Raw genomic sequence first — 16,034 nt, forward strand, 5'->3', positions numbered from 1 at the left:
CAATAAAACAAAATGGCCTTTGCAATGCTAGCACAATATGGTACACTTCCTTTCATTTCTTCCTATGTTTATTTATTACAATTTTGAGCATGTTTAAATCAAAAAGTCAGACCGCCCTTTTAACAAAGACAACACTCATACATATGTCAATATCACCATTCAGAGATTCAAATAATTGAAAATTTGGTACAGAAAAAAGACATTAAATTAGAAACTTTTTTTTGCACAAAACTATCGAATAAAAATGCATATATATATATATTTATATATATATACACACACACACGTACACACATCTGCCCGTTACCTGTCATTGACGATCAACATACATTTTCACTAAATAAATGTAGTGTAATGTGTAACATTTACTTGGAACCTGTCACTTGAGATTAACGGCATTTTCCGATTTACAGTAACTATTACAAAAAATATCTACAGCTATATATATATATATGTGTGCGTTTGATGCGTTTAAAATGTACATTCCTTTTGGTTGAACATGAAGCTTTCGGGAACTCATGTAGATTAGCCATTTGTACATTTTCCACTTTTAATAATTGTCAGTAGAGAGTTAATGTTTGTTGTTAAAATTCCATTGCTTTTGAATGAACTGATGTCCGCTGTATCTGTGAAGATAAAAACAAGGTGTTATTTCTCATTGACTTCAGTAGAACACACATTTGAGACCATAAACTCATCACTACTTACTAAACGTTAACACATACAGCTCTGAGAAACAGTATTTGCCGGATTTTATGCATCGTTCACACGGTGCCACGATGCACCTATGAAACGATTGGCAATGCATGCATCTATACATATTATGTATTTTCAAATTTTCATACATATAAACACCCCAATACTGGTAAAACTATTTAGGTGAGGCCCATATATGTCTGCCCAGTGCAAGTACCTGCAGTTAAAGTAATGAGTGAAAGCCTCGTTCTTACCAGTTATAAACACGGGGAATCGGGCAGAGATGTTCTGGATCTGGAGGCGAAGCAGACACTTGAGGTAGTTTGGGTGATCACTTGACGTCTGGTCACAATCGTGGTAGGACAGGACCTCCACCAGTCCAGCTTCTTGGTGGCATTCCATGAGGCGCGTCTTCTGCTTTGCCTCCACACTCGACCTGCAGGTACCACAAGTAATTCAATTAGGGTTAGGCCATCCTTCCAAATCTGCAGTGGATTTGGAAGATAATACCGGGATGATTCGGACATTTTCCAAATCTACTATCACCCTGAGACTGGTTTAAAACATATCACATTTGCAGAGATAGACAGATTTGTTCATGCCCGGAGGTAAGTTGTAGTGTCATCGCAGCGCACATAAAAAATATAAATATATTAATAATCATAATTAATAATAATAAATATAGCTGAAGGCAGCAATACACTGGGTCCAGTTTAACTGTGTTACGTACGTATTACAGTTTTCCACGTTTCCGTAATGCCAGGATCAGACAACACAAATTCAGCCCGATTTGAAGCAGATTTTGCTGTGGCCGACAAATTTCCAGCGGCGGGCCCAAATAAGATGTCGGGGACGACGAACGGGCGTCTTTACTGATCACAGTTTTCGGGGTTTTGTGAAACGCAGCCCGAGTAACTTTTCCCGAGTTTCCTTTAAACGCAGCTTCCGCTCGGGCTGTCTGTCTGCGCGGAGCAGACGCTGTGCAGGCCGCAGGTCGTCGGGTGCGAACGACTCCTCGAACTAATCGAACCGCCTCAACGTTCTTCTACTTCCTTTTTTGCTCCTAGTGTACGTCGACGTTGATCAAACTCAGATAACAAGACGTCTGAAACGTCCCGGTTCTAACCGGGTCTGTGCGAACCTATTCACGTGTTCCAGATACTTTTAGCCCGAAATTATAAAAAAAAAACAAAAAAAACAGCAATAACAGTAGGGATCCAGCCCGGCGGGAAGACAAACAAACTGTATGTGTGTATTTTGCGACGATGCCGACCTTGCATTTTCTTTGAGATGACGCATATCTCTATAATGCAGGATCCATTTCCACTTCCCTTTTTTGCTCAGTTCTTGTAAAAAGTGTAAAAAAATGTTCACGTCACCTTAAAAAAAAGAAGAAAAAAAAAAAGAAACATTATGGCAAGTAAAGTTCACAACTGACACAAACGAGATGTAATGTGAGCTCTCCAACGGCACAAAATCCAATGAAGTATTCCTACAAAGGCGAAGGGCGTCCATTGCCGTTCTCTCCAACACTATGAAGCCTCCTTTATTGAACAGCTCCTGGTGTGTGAGGTTCGCAATATCGTCGGGTTGGTCGATCCCAGCAAACAGGACATTCGGGCATTTCCTCAGCTCGACCAGATGAGGGACCTGAGAAGAGAAGACATTGCACAGAGATGTAAAAAAAAGGTGCCACCGTCACGGGGAAGGTTCGTGACGAGCCTTTCGACGGCGGATGAATCACCTGGGAAACGTGCTTTTCAATGTCTTCGTTCCTGAGAATGATCAGCAGGAATGTGGACGCTCCACCCTTCTCGAGGAAGAAGTGGGATGGCGGCACTTCGGTGTGGCCATCGGCTTTTAACAGGGCCTTCCGAGAAATGACAGAACTCGATTTCAGTTTGTGTTAAGATTTTAAATCTACTGTATATTTCTTCACTGTGACTCATGCCCGGCCCACACTACAAGATTTTTCAAACAGATCCTTAACAGATCCGGCTCCTATCGTGCGTGGAGAGCAACGATTTGCCCAAGCAGCAGCACACAAACAGATTCCATTCACCGACAACCAGGGTCTCGATCTCGCAAAGCCCCAGGGGAGTTGACACGGGGCGTGGCCTTCGCCAGATAACCGGAGTCCCCACTCTCAAAAACCGGAAATCTTGCGCGATCAAACGTCACTAAACAAACGAGTCGGACGACAGGGCTAGAACTACTGTTGCACTGCTATTTTCTTCACATTTTTTTTGTTTCCCCCCACAGAAAATCCAAGAGGATTTGCGGCGTTCACATTTGCCGTCGTGGCCGCTGTTGTGTTTCGTGCCTCGTTCTGCCTCGGTCAGGCTCTCGGGTCTTTCCCACGTGACAATACACAGGCCGCGTCCTCGGCTGTCCCCGGGGTTCCCTCCGCACTACAGGACATTGGGTCCTACACATTCAACGCGATCAATATTTGTGAAACATCCCTCCGGCACCACGGGGTGATCTGGCACGATAGCCTCTGGAACCGTCGAAAAGACGTCGGGACTTTGGTCAGGGTGGTCGGAAGGGAGGAATCGGAACCCAAAGTGGGATTCATTATCTCGTAGTGTGTGCCCCGCTTAAACTGATACTCATTTCCAGATAAACATCTCATTGTGTTAGAGCTTGCAGTTGGTTACTTTCCGCTGCTCAAATCATTTCTTACCTTCGTTTTGTTGAAGAAGGCGTCCTCTGACGTCACCGACACATAGAACCTGAACTTGGTTTTGCAGGACTGACGCGCCACTAAGTTCAGACCATGGTACGAGCTGTCAAACATTTCTCTCCTCATTTGACCGTTTGAGCCCGAATGGTTGCCAGGGGAACACTCAGAGAGACCCGCCTCCGTTTTGGGGGGATCCTCCTTCGTCTGGAGCCTCCCTCCCGGCCCGGCGCTGTTCGCGGCGCCCCCGGCCGCGTCGCCCTGTGCGCAGGACGATTCGGGGGAACGCGAGGTCGTTTCCCCCGGGGTTCCGTCTCCGTCCCGACCTCGTGCGTCCTCCGTCTCCGGCGGATTTGAGAAGTGGACGGCCACGGGGCTGGGGAGCGCAAACCTTGACCTTTTAGACGGATCGCTGCAGAGTCCCTCATCTCTCCTTCTCAGGAGTCGCTTCACTTGTTCCGAGAAGAGGAGACAGTCGCGCTCCACCGCAACCTGAGTGAGGTCTGAGTCCAAGCCCCTTTCAGGGAGCTTCCCCGCCAAGCGGTCGGACACTTTTTGGGCAACGCGCGAGCTAGTTGCGGGCCCCGTCTGGAGACGCCTATCACCGATCACTGCTTTGTTGTTTAAAATTGACTGTATCACTCCTGCTGAGCATGCTTCTTGACCCGTTTTACACGTGTGTTGTTCCGTCTCGAGAGGCGACCCAGCTTCTGTATGCGCTGGCTTTCTCCTGAGATTATTTTCGGTGACCATTTCCCGCACTCCATTACATCTCCTAGGCTCCCGAAATTCTGAGTACTCGTCTGGTTTCGGACCATCCGGGGAGGGGGGAGATGGTGGGCGACGCCTAACTGAGGAACGACTTTCCCGCTCGCGCAGAGCGAGCGCCGACTTGTTGGACTGGGCATCTTCCGTTGGATTGATGCTACCTTTCTTTTTTCTCGGGACAGGACCGCGACGGGTCAAGTTAAGCTTCACTCCTCTGATGGTTTTGCGCGAGTCATCGGGTCCAACTTGTGGCACCTCCCCCATTCCTGAATGCCCTTCGATTTCTTTGTTTTCTCCCACTTTGGTCAAATCTCTCCCGGAGCCACGTGAATGTCCACTTCCGTGAGCCGTTAAAACCCCTTGGCGCTGAGTGGCAACGTTTTCAACGTCTTTGCATGAGGACTCGCGCGCTTTCGCTCCACCGAGGAAGGTTCCATCGGAGTGAACCGACCTGGAAACTTCTTGTCGCTGACTTGCGACATCATCATCCAACTCAACTATGGAGGTAGAGTGCATATATTCTCTGTATGTCTAGAAATAAAAAGAATGAACAGGGTTACTATTTCGAAGGACAATTCGATTTAAGATGGTTCCTTGACCTAAAATTTGTAGATTGTTTTGAAAGCCAACGACGATGAGACAACACTGCATTAATCCCCAGGGGAAAATTCACGACTCGGAAATGTTCCAAAAGTTTTTATCAGTCACAGTATCTGAGTGTGACTTTATATCATTTGTGTTTTTTATGAAAGTGAGGACAGGTGAAAACATAAATGCTTATACTGAATAAAATAAAAAACATATTTGAATTACGCTGGCGTCTTAAACTTATGTTAAAGGTAAAGTTTTGGTCCGGGAGCATATTACAACTCAACACGAGGGTTATAACTGATAATAATGTTGCTCCAAAATGTAAATGCTACCATCACACTGATTGCTTTTGAGCTCAATTAAACTTAAATCATAGAGAGAAAAAAGAATAATCCTCTCACACAACCTCTATCATTAGTGTCAAAATAATAATAATAATAATAAACGCAAACCTGGAATACCTGTTCTTGCGGTCCAACTACTGGCTTGAGAGCTTTAGGGGTCTGTGTGGTTTCTATCCTTCCACCAGAAGAAAGGATCTGATTGTTTTCCTCCATTTTTTTCATTGAAAGGTCCAAAATGTCTGCTCCTTGGTTCAGGCCGGAAGTGTCTTTTTTGCTGAGGTCCAAAGCGCTCAGCTCTGAATTCATACTGGAAGCAGCGGCTGGTTCAGTGCTGGTCTCCCCACTCAAACTGGTCTCAGATGGAGTGGGGGATTGTATCATTCCAGCAGACACTTCCGAACACTCCGCCTCTTCCGAAAGTAGAAGACTGGAGTCAATGTCAAAGATCCTCCCTGTCTGCCCGCTGTAAAAAAGACCGATCCAGATGTGGACAATGAGCTGCCCTTCTTCACTGGTGTCTTTTCCGGTGAAATCCCATGAGCTATTCAAGAGTTGGAGGGTAGAAAAAAAATGTAACATTCAATGAATGTTAAATAATAGATCTAAATACCAGCTTTACATGGAAAAAAACATTATATTTTTATTAAATATAAATTAAATAAGAAATACATGTAAATAATATATATATATATATATATATATATATATATATATATATATATATATATATATATATATATATATATATTATTATTTTTTTTTTTTTTTTTTTTTAAACATGTATTCCTTTTAATACATAAATAATTTGGCAAAATCTGATCTTCTCCATCTCAAAATACCAGATTTATAAACGATTAAAGCAGAGTACATACCCATGCAGCGCTCTACAGACGGTTTTAACCTTGGGGTCAGTTGCAAACTTGTTGTCAGGAATGAAGTCATAGTTCTCTGTCCACTTCCTTGTTACTTGGATGGATCCCTCCTTCACAACAGTTGTCCTTTGCACCGTGTCCTCTTTGAGATATTCACTGGAGCCTTTCTGTTCTTTTGGGCAATGCATCGAATACGAATGCTCTCTATTTGTCAAATCACGCTCATTCTTGCCTTCTCCAAGGCTCTTTGGTGAAGAAGATTTTGGGGGCACCGTACATCTCTCCACAGGCCGTGCTAGTAAAAGATTAAGGACTGTCTGGTGTCCGGGGCCGATGACTTTGGTTGTCAGGTCACACACTTCCGAAGCTGAATCAGGTTGTCTCTCCGGATCTTGGTCGGGCTTTTGGGGAGCCATGTCATCGCTGGCTCCAAGTGCCAGGTCAGCGAGTAGCGTCAGAGCATCAGTCGACGGGCCAGCCGCGCAAAGCGGTTTCTGCAGATTCTTTGCGGTGGAATTGCTCTCACCACAAGCTCTATGTTGGTGTTGGGCAGAAGAAACTGGTCCATGAGAGCGCAGCCGCCCTGTGAAGACAAAGCCAAAGACGGTATGAAAAAGTAGCAGATTGATAGAAATGGTTCCTTTACAGTTTTTTTTTTTTTAGCTATAAGCTCTGTTGTATCAATAAGAGGCATTTTTCTAATTTTCTTCTCCAAAATAGGAATTATTTTATCAAGAGCATTATATTCCTCGTGTGCAGATGTCTACAATTGGAAAAAAAATAAAAGAAGTGACACAAAAGTAAATCAAGTGATATAAATGACAAATTGGTTTGTAACCGTCAGAAAAATTATTCGAATGCGGAGGAATCAGCAACTGCTATTAATAAATCAAAAGGTCTTATAGGATAGGTTCGCCAATGACAAACACAGGCATTATTGAAATGCCGGTTTCATAATTTATAACTGTTAATAGAAACAACTTCTGTGAACTCTTTACTATTAAGAAACATACCTCTCTGCTGTGATTAAATGCAGTCCAATTTGGCAAATGCTTAAGACATAAAAAAAAACAACTGCATTCCTTACGTTTTAAAGTTGTGTACAGCAGGGTGCCAGTAGGAAATGGCGCAATACAGCATTTCTAGTCTCTTATGTTGTGCAGATGCAACCAAAAAAGCTGATTTTGTGAAGGGCAAGAGTCAATAAAACCCTGGAAAAACCTGATAGAATTCCCAGTTTGCAAAAGAAAGAAATAAATAATAATAAAATTCAGTACTACATGTAACATCTGTCAGATTGAATTGTTAGTTGCCCGAGTTTGGAAGGAGATTTATCTTATAATCTTTAAGGCTTAAACATTTGCCCAGTCGGACTGCATTAGAGTGAGAAGCTGCAGCAGAACGGTAGGTTTCTCACTGGTGAAGCATTCAGAAAAGTTGTGCGACGAACAGTTTTAAATTATGGTTTAATAAGGCCTGGGTTGAAAGGCATCCTTTAATAATAGAGGGATATGCGGCTTACATTTATTTTTCATATATCCCACGGACACATTTTCCTTCTTTTTGAGGGTTTCCTCTTTAAGCTTTCCTTGGTTTGGTGTTCGGCGCCGTTGTATGGTTTGGATGAGTTTGACCTTTGAAGGCACGGCCTGATCTTGTGAGCCGGATGAGTCTTTTTTCTGTGGAGTACTTGTCGGTATTTTACCTTGCTGTTCCTTAGGAATTAAGCCCAGCGCCTGTACAAAATGTCGGCCTTGTGTCCGAGTTCTTAAAACATCCTCGTGTCCCTCACCGGTGTCCTGAGAAGCGCTACCTGAATCATCAGTCTCCGATATCTCCACGGTGGAGTCGGCTTTGCTCTTCTTGACTGGAGCTTCGGTGCCCCGTGCTGGTGGAGGGGAATCAGGGATTTTCCGCTTTGTCTTTGAAAGTACCATTCTTAGTTTCCCGAGGAAAGATTCACTTTTCGGTATGTCCACCACTTGGCAGGAATACTCAATGTGATTTTTTGAAGCAAAATCCGAGGCACTGTGTTTGTGTCCTGTATTGGCTGCGGCAATGTTCCCTATTGGAAGGATCTCAGGCTCTTCGGGCCCAGTTGTTGTTAAATGACCCATAATAGGATCCAGGTTTCTTTTCTGAACCGCTTCCCGCTCGTCTGGAAGTGTTGCGGTGTCTGTCGTCCCGTTTGTTATTGACGTGGAACGAGGTTCCTGCTGCATGTCCACTTGTGGAGGAGCTTTCAGAGAAGCTTCAGCCGTTTCCACGCCAAGGCACCGTCCACCGTCTCCAGCTTCTTTCTCGCGCTTGCGTTTCAAGGACTCAATCTCATTTGGGTAGTATGTGGAACCGTGCGGAACCAAAGTTCTTCCACAGTGAGTTATGATTGGCTTCAAATCCCACCGTTCGGTCTTCTTTTTCAAAGAACTGATTTCCAATTCTGTTCGGCTAATGTTTTCCTTTGTCTCTAGTTTGCTTCCCTTGAACTTAATTACTTGTTTAGGTGTAGACCTTGAGACCTTTTTATATTTAGAGGACGGTATATGAACTTTGCGCTTCCTTGGTAATTTCCTCCAATTGACCCGGGGGGGATTATCAACTTCTGGGTGACGTAAAGACTGACTGGACTCATCTTTACTCTCCTCGGAAAGAGAGTTCCCTGCATCCAGCTCTTCCTTGTCAGTCGGTAAGCTTGGTGCCTCGACACATTTTTCCCTTTTTGCTTTAGGGGAATCCCTAGGTAGTGTCTTCCAGTCTGTTTTCTTTGGGTGGCTCAACATTAGTTCCTCCAATGGATTGTTTGCCTCACAAACTGCGTCATTGAGACAGTTGACACTTGGCACCTGTAATTTGTCGGTTAATGTTTCGTAAAGAGGGGGGTCGGGATGCTTCACCGCCGACAGAGCACTGACCGCGCTCTTGTCTTTGATTGCTTCTGCAGAGGTAATGCTGACAATCACTTCAGTCGAGAGGTCGACCGATGTGGAAGGAATTGAAAGATCATTTGCCTCAGCAATGTTGGTTTTGGTCAGCGCTGCCAGGCCGGGATTCACACCGTCTCGGTTCGGACCTTCCTCCAACAAACTATCCCAAGCTTCACTGGCTGTTTGACTGTGCAACATTGTGTTTTGTGCTGGGGATTCACTCCGCTGGTCTTCTGGACACATACTTCCAGGAGCGTCTGCTCCTTCCTCAGAAGATGTATGACTAATATCAACCTCAGTGTCCACATCCCCTCTTTTCTGCTTATGTCTGGCTTCTAAAATCTCCTTGGCTCTTGATGCCGGTAGCTGAAAGGAGTCTGGGCAGCTAAGGTATGACTTCAAGTTCTGCCATGTCCTCTTCGTCCACTTTGGGGCAAGGTGGAGAACTTTGAGGGTTTCAGGCACATCATATTCATCTGGAACTAGGCTGATTTCCCTTGAGGGACTTGCTGTCTTAACACCATTTGCTTTTGCTGCATAGCACTCAATAGGTTGCGCAAATTGTGTCAACAGTTCCTCTCTGTGTTCTGTGGATCCTTTCCCCACTTCACATCCTGCATCATTTAATGCCGGCACAAACTGAAGAATTTCAGAGGAAAGGGGAGACATTTCCCATCCACCTTTGGTATCTGTAACAAAACAAGAAAAAAGAAAGCTTGCTTAATTTGCACTTTTGTAGTAAATATGCCACCACTGCTGAATGTACACATTTACTTGACATTTGATGTCATTCATAGGACTGTCAATCGATTCATATAGTTAATTGCGATTGATCGCATGATTGTCCATACTGTGTTCACAATGGGGCACACCGGCATTGCTTACCCCATACCAGAGGAACGTCCCCGTCTGCTCTCACAGTAGTGAATCCTGGTAAATACATTACTTCCACATTAGCATCCAGAGTGTTGCCAGTTAGCCACGTGAAACAGGAAACTACACTCCCTGTATATGTTTTGGCTCCTCACCAAGGAGCCAGCTCGTCGGTCTTCTTGGCCAGCGAGTTCACATTCCCCTTCACTACCAACGGGATATAGGGCTTGTACCTGCACCGCTTTGCCATCAGCCTAGCCTTAAGCTTAGCGCCAGCTCTGTAGCCCCTGTAACTGCGCCTAAGTTGCCCGAGCGCAAAGGAGGGGGACTCGCTTTCTTTATTAACATCGGGTGGTGCAACCCAGCACGTGGAAGTGTTAAGGTGACTGTCTGCAGTCGGGACATGGAGCTGCTGGCGGTGAGTCGCCGACCATACTATATGCCCAGGGAGTTCTCGCACCCCATTGTTGTTTGTGTGTACATCTCTCCACGGGCGCACGCAGAGACGGCGTGTGGCGTCACCCACCCCACTATCACGAGGCTAGAAATACAACACGCGTCGACGCCATCTTAACTACTGGTCAGGCAAACGGCCATTATAACAGAATGTGTGTTAAAAACTTGGTGTCGTTAAAACAAATTTGCGTTGACTTTGACAGCCCTAGTCATTACCATTATGCACTGCCCTTGAATCTGGAAACAGGAACATAGCTCGTAGCGCTTCATCTTCACGAGACTCGGTGCCTGAAAAAAACATCAGGCTACAATGAGGTTTATCTGCATTAAATAACACAAAATGAATCATTAAAATAACGAAAAATGATATGTAGTTTCATAATCCCGACGGTGATAATCTGTTGTAAATTGTGGCCTTAACTTACATTTATGTGTAGGGAAATTAGAAGAATGTAGCAGTATCAGAAAACCACTGTCCTTTAGTGGAATAGTAAGAGCCTGCAAAGAATTAAAAAAGGAAAGTTACATGTGCAAATGGACATCATGAGGGCAACAAAATAAGATTGAAGCCATAAGCGTGTTTGGGGTCATCCCTTTAGAAACTCACTAGATCTCTCTCCTTGAGCTCTTGGATGAGCAGAGTGAGTGAGGGATCCTCGACTGGAACCAACTCATAAAGACTGCAGCACATCGTATCCAGAAACACTGACAGCAGATATTAACAAATTAGTAATTCAAAAGAAAAAGGAAAAGAAAAAAAAAATCTTTAAAATCTGTCCAGGGATGCTTATCTCCACAAGGAAAACCCACCTTCTCCAGAAAAGCAGGTCTCAAAGACAGACCTAGGCACAAACTGCCTCAGGTTCATCATGGAAGCTGCTCGGTCAATTTTTAACACCGCTGGCCTGGAACACAACAAGCAGAAGAAAAAGCAGGTTTATGAGAATGTGAAGATGTTTCAAAGCCAGTTGTCATACTTCTCATTTCAATCAATCAATCATTCATTCATTCAATCAATTAGCTTACAGTTTTACAGGGACTGAGGCCCCATATCTGGATTTCATGCCGACATTGTAGAACTGGGAGCTGATGTGGAGCTGGCCCTTCCACAGGATGTAGTGCAATACTGCCACGGCAACATCCCAGAATACAATTACAGGTCATTACAACAGGTCCATGGGGACATATGTAGACAGTGTAATACAGAAAAACTTCAGATTACAAGGTTTCATGTCCACTTCACCTTTTGGAAGTGGACTCTTTTGGATGATCCTCCTATTTTCCATGACACCACCAATTGGTCGAACATTGTACAAGCTTTAATAGCAGTTAAATTTGACTTACCATTTCTTTCTTTCTCACTGAAAGAAGAAATCAAAAAATAGGATTAATCATTATGTTAATGTTGATGCTTGGTGTTTTTGTCTATATATACGTATTTGTTGCCAGAGCGGGAAAAACACACGTGTAAAACATTTCAGTACCTTTGCTCTCGGCATAGCGAAGAGAAAGCCTCGGTATTGGCATATGAAAATGGTACAATAGCGAACGGACAGGCGTGGCTGGGAGACTGGGCTGTCTTATTCGATTCTTCAAGCAGCAATTCATAGAGGTAATACTGAAAAACAAAGAAAACCTTGACCATCAACATTTGTGAGAGGTTATTCCCTTGGTTGGTGGTATAATATATATAATAATAACCTCTTATAAAATAACCTCTCACAAATGTTGATAGATAAGTTCCAAGTAATGATAAGTGACGTTCGGCTAAACCGGTTTCTACTGTATATTATTAAGGTAGAAACCGGTTACATCACTTATCCAGAGAGCCATCACAGAACGAGAAAATGAAGAGACTATGGGAGAAAATGACCTGGGTTCTCCCAAAAGCAAGGGAAGGGGTGGTTTTGGTGGAAACGGCTGACAGCTGTTTGGACTCATGGCAGTCAAAGCCAAGGGAGGGTGCTGTAGAGTTTGGGGTGTCACTCTCTGACACCTTTCTGACCCTACCCTGTGGAAAACACATAGGAAGATGTTTGTTAAGGTGTTTGATTATGTGTTGTCTTACAATAATATATTGGGTAGCAGATTAAGACAAGTTAACATCCCTTTTACACTGAAATCAAATAAAAGAGTATGACCAGGTAAAGCGCACGCGCGCACAAGTGCACACACACACACACACACACACACACACACACACACACACACACACACACACACACACACACACACACAGAAGACTTCTCATAATGTCATTCAAAACAAGTAGCACTTGATATAAAAAAAACATTTTTGATCATCCTACCTTTGTCAGCTTGATGATGCCAATATAACCAGATTTCCCATGATGCCACTGATTGTGATCCAAACAGTCAGAGTACTTTGATATATAGACACCTGAGGATACAAAACAAGCTCAAGAGGGACTTGAACGAGGCCACTTTCTAAAACGGATGGGGATTGTAAGAATAAAGTAAAAATCTGGTTGTAAGACTATTTCAGCTTGTTTAATTCTATTTTTCCACATAAGTTGTCATTTTGAATACTAATTTCACATAAATTAACTTCTACTTCGATCAAACCTAAAAGTATTCCAATCCACTGTAAATAACCAACGTGTACACATAAAAAAGCAAAGACACACCTTAAAGTCTCACACCAGACCACCCATTTCAAAACTATTTTCGTTGAATCTCAGGGCAATAACTCCTGTAGACAACCACAAATTATATCTATTTTATCTATGCCTATCTCTTAATAAACAAGTCACAACTGGCCATTTTGACTGTGACATGTATTTAATTTGAGGATCTTTGGTCATTTTGGTTCAAGTACTACATTTTGCTGTATATTGTATTTGTTAAAAAGCAATGGCACCTTTTCAAATGTAATTAAAAGATTCTAAATGGGGCTTTTTAAGGATTTTTGAGGACAAAAATGGGTGTTACTCTAATTGTCAATTGTCAAAATTCTTCAAACCATAAAATAGAGACAGAATTTAAGAATGAAAAATGGTCAGGAGTAGTGCAAACTGCGCGTGCTGAAGGCTAACACTTGGCATGGTCCAATTTCAGTTTGACATTAACATGTCTGGGTTTTCACTTTAACCTGCACATGAAATTTGACCAAAATGTTTACTTGATGAATGCTACAGATATTACAGTGCAGTCAGGAAAAGGCAAAAAAAACAAAAAAAAACGCTGCCTTTGCATGGATAACTTTATTTGGGATGACTATATGTTTCACACCTCTCTCACCTGGAAGGCTCTGGATTTCGCTGACCTTGACATAAACAGTGCGAGTAGCACCACAAACTCACTCAACATTGACATCTAAGCAGAATATGTGTATCTCCAGTGAGAAATAAGCAGAATATATATTCCACATACAGTAGTTCATTTAAATTGTGTTGGCATATATTGCCAGTCAAGGCTTCCCGCTCTGACCCCACACACATACTCGCTACCGGGGCTGGTGCTAAGTTTCAGCTTCACACTAACGTGTTTCTTCCACTTTCACTTACGGATACATAAATACCAGGCTTTGAACCTTGGTTTCATTTTCAATACAGCCGAGATGGTGTCGGTTCCATTCAAGGACATGGTAAGAAAACAGCTTTATAAATACATTAACATGCAAAGACAAATGGCTAAGTTGATTATTTATTTGAAATAAGAATGAATTACCTAAACCTTTTGAATAATATTGAAATTGATGTAAACATTTACTTTAAAAACACTATCGATCTGCATGAAAAACAACATAATGTTGAATTAGGTGACTTACATAACATGGAACATAGTGATGTAACTGGGAACCACAAGTCTTAAAGTGTTTTCAATGTAAAATACACACACATAGAAAAATACCTTTAGAAGGATCTCCAAGAGTGGTGCATGTGCTGTTTCCAGTGCAAACACCAGTTACCTCAAGTTTTGAAGCCTTTAAAAACACACGGCAATTAATGATTCGCAAGCAATGTTGGTTGTAATATCTGATGCTATTTCAAGTGATTATTTAATACCTTGTCAAAGTCATCAAACAGCAGAAACCCAAAGCTTTCCTTCAGCTCCTGTTCTGAGTAGCCAGAATCCCTTCTCTTGGCTCTCGAGGCATCGTACTGTTGTGAAGGTTTAGACATTTACGATGAAACATGCACTATTTTAAAATAAATTTGAAAGATGAGAAAAAAGAATCCAACAACACAGCGCAGACTAACCTGCTCCTGTCGCGTGGGATTCTCAATCAGGAAGGCTGACTGATATCGAAAAGAATGCTTGGACTCCTCATATAAATATGCATTCTGAAGAGGAGCCAGAATGTCACGAAATACTTCTGAACTCTCAGACACGGGGACCAAAAAACCTACAGGGGACAAGGGGGAGAATATACACAAAACATATTTGGAGCACACACACACAAAACACTGCCACATGCATATACAACCACAAATAACACCGAGAAATCATGTCTACCGTTTAAAGTGGTAATCCACGAGATTGTCAATTCGCCTTCTGATCGGTTTGTTTTTGTTTTTGTCTTGGACGGAAATATTTCTCCGTCCCAGGGTGTTGCTCTTTTACTGAATATTCATCCATGTCGGCAGTTTACTGACCGCAACGAGCTACGTTGGTTTACCAAATTCACAGCAGCTGCCTTTTGAGTACAGTATAGTACTAATATTTGTATATCTGACTTTTCTGTTTTGTACCTTTAACTATTTGTATATACCTGACATTTACTTTCATTTGATTTTTTAATACTATTTCTTATTTGCGCACTGTTAAGCATGTTGGGGTTTTTTTAACGCCATGTTCTGCACTGGAGTGCGCCGAAACCTCACCCGAGGTACATGCATCCGTACATGCATCCGCCGCGCATCCAGGTGCACACGGCGAAACGAAAAACAACATCAATTCTGATCTAGCGTCTCGCACCTGTGGCGGACCCCGCCGCCAACAAAGGGAAGCGGCATCAAGACGAGCAAGTGCATAGCGCAAATACGACATAATGACCGGTTTCTTTAAAAAAAAGTGCCAGCTAGAAAGGTAGCCAATGTCGGATTTCTTAAACAAAATGATATTATGGATTACCACTTTAACAATGACAACGTGTGGGAATCTGAGATGTTTCATCAACTTGAATGATTGCACATGTAATAATAATAGCATTATTATTAGTATTATTGTTATTATTATTATAATAATAATAATAATAATAATAATGATATTATTATCGTCATATACAATGCATTCTTTCTTTAGCAAAGTATCTTCGTCATGGGTCCCAGGCATTAATCACTCTAGCACGGTTCAAGCAAAGTGAAAGTTCGGACAGAAAGGCTTCCCCACCTCCATTCCCGTTTTCCATGACTAGCTTCTCAAACCTCCGACTGTTCCGGAACCATTTGAAGCCGTGGTTCCGTCGCCCGTAAACCACATGTCGAACGGACGAGGTGACTGGTTTTCGGTCCCAAAATGAAAGGGAGCGCGGTGTACTTTTCTCGGGTCGCTGACATCTAACGCGTTTCGCCGAACCAGGAAGTTACGAGGCTCGTAGCGAGTGAGAAAAACAGTCGCCGGCGACAGAGCCCGCACGGGCCACGCTCCGCCGATGGGCGCCTCTCGAAACGAGTGTTATCGCTGTCGCTCTCATGGATTAATTGCGAGCGGGCAGACGGTGCATAGCGCACGTTTCGAAAGAGAAAGAGAAAGCCGTTGACGGAGCGTCCATCTTGAAAGTCCGCGCGGAGGAACCGAAAGTACCGTGCCTGGTTCACGTCCAGGGTTCACGTTACAACTTACACAACCGGAATAAAGTTAAA

General features: G+C 43.1%; 1 protein-coding gene across 3 annotated transcripts; it reads right to left on the reverse strand.

Moving 5' to 3' along the window:
* Positions 1 to 21: 21 nt before the first annotated feature.
* On the reverse strand, positions 22 to 15,829 carry tasor2 (transcription activation suppressor family member 2). Of its 3 annotated transcripts, none has more exons than XM_080003030.1 (23): positions 15,562 to 15,829; positions 14,430 to 14,575; positions 14,235 to 14,330; positions 14,080 to 14,152; positions 12,516 to 12,607; positions 12,081 to 12,218; positions 11,692 to 11,825; positions 11,552 to 11,568; positions 11,234 to 11,333; positions 11,018 to 11,112; positions 10,815 to 10,912; positions 10,633 to 10,705; positions 10,424 to 10,495; positions 9,764 to 9,808; positions 7,477 to 9,567; positions 5,955 to 6,537; positions 5,200 to 5,623; positions 3,383 to 4,678; positions 2,441 to 2,566; positions 2,193 to 2,346; positions 1,970 to 2,075; positions 951 to 1,132; positions 22 to 626 (listed from the first exon to the last, which is right to left on the reverse strand). In XM_080003030.1, the coding sequence occupies exons 1-23, from the start codon at positions 15,578 to 15,580 to the stop codon at positions 526 to 528; spliced, it is 6,261 nt and encodes a 2,086-aa protein (XP_079859156.1). In that variant the 5' UTR covers positions 15,581 to 15,829; the 3' UTR covers positions 22 to 525. The 3 variants fall into 3 exon arrangements, with proteins under 3 accessions (XP_079859156.1, XP_079859155.1, XP_079859157.1); XM_080003029.1 differs by having other exon boundaries at positions 5,191 to 5,623; XM_080003031.1 differs by lacking the exon at positions 9,764 to 9,808 and having other exon boundaries at positions 5,191 to 5,623.
* Positions 15,830 to 16,034: the final 205 nt, after the last annotated feature.

Source organism: Zeus faber (genome assembly GCF_960531495.2).
Source record: "Zeus faber genome assembly, chromosome: 6".
NCBI classification, from domain to species: domain Eukaryota; kingdom Metazoa; phylum Chordata; class Actinopteri; order Zeiformes; family Zeidae; genus Zeus; species Zeus faber.

Bases quoted from the DNA above. Each gene is read 5' to 3' on its own strand.
- tasor2 (XM_080003029.1), bottom strand. The intron at 12,608-14,079 runs GTATTTTTCTAT...TTGTATCCTCAG, and splicing joins TCTTGGAGATCCTTCTAAAG to GTGTCTATATATCAAAGTAC. The intron at 9,568-9,763 runs GTAAGCAATGCC...GTTTTGTTACAG, and splicing joins GGACGTTCCTCTGGTATGGG to ATACCAAAGGTGGATGGGAA.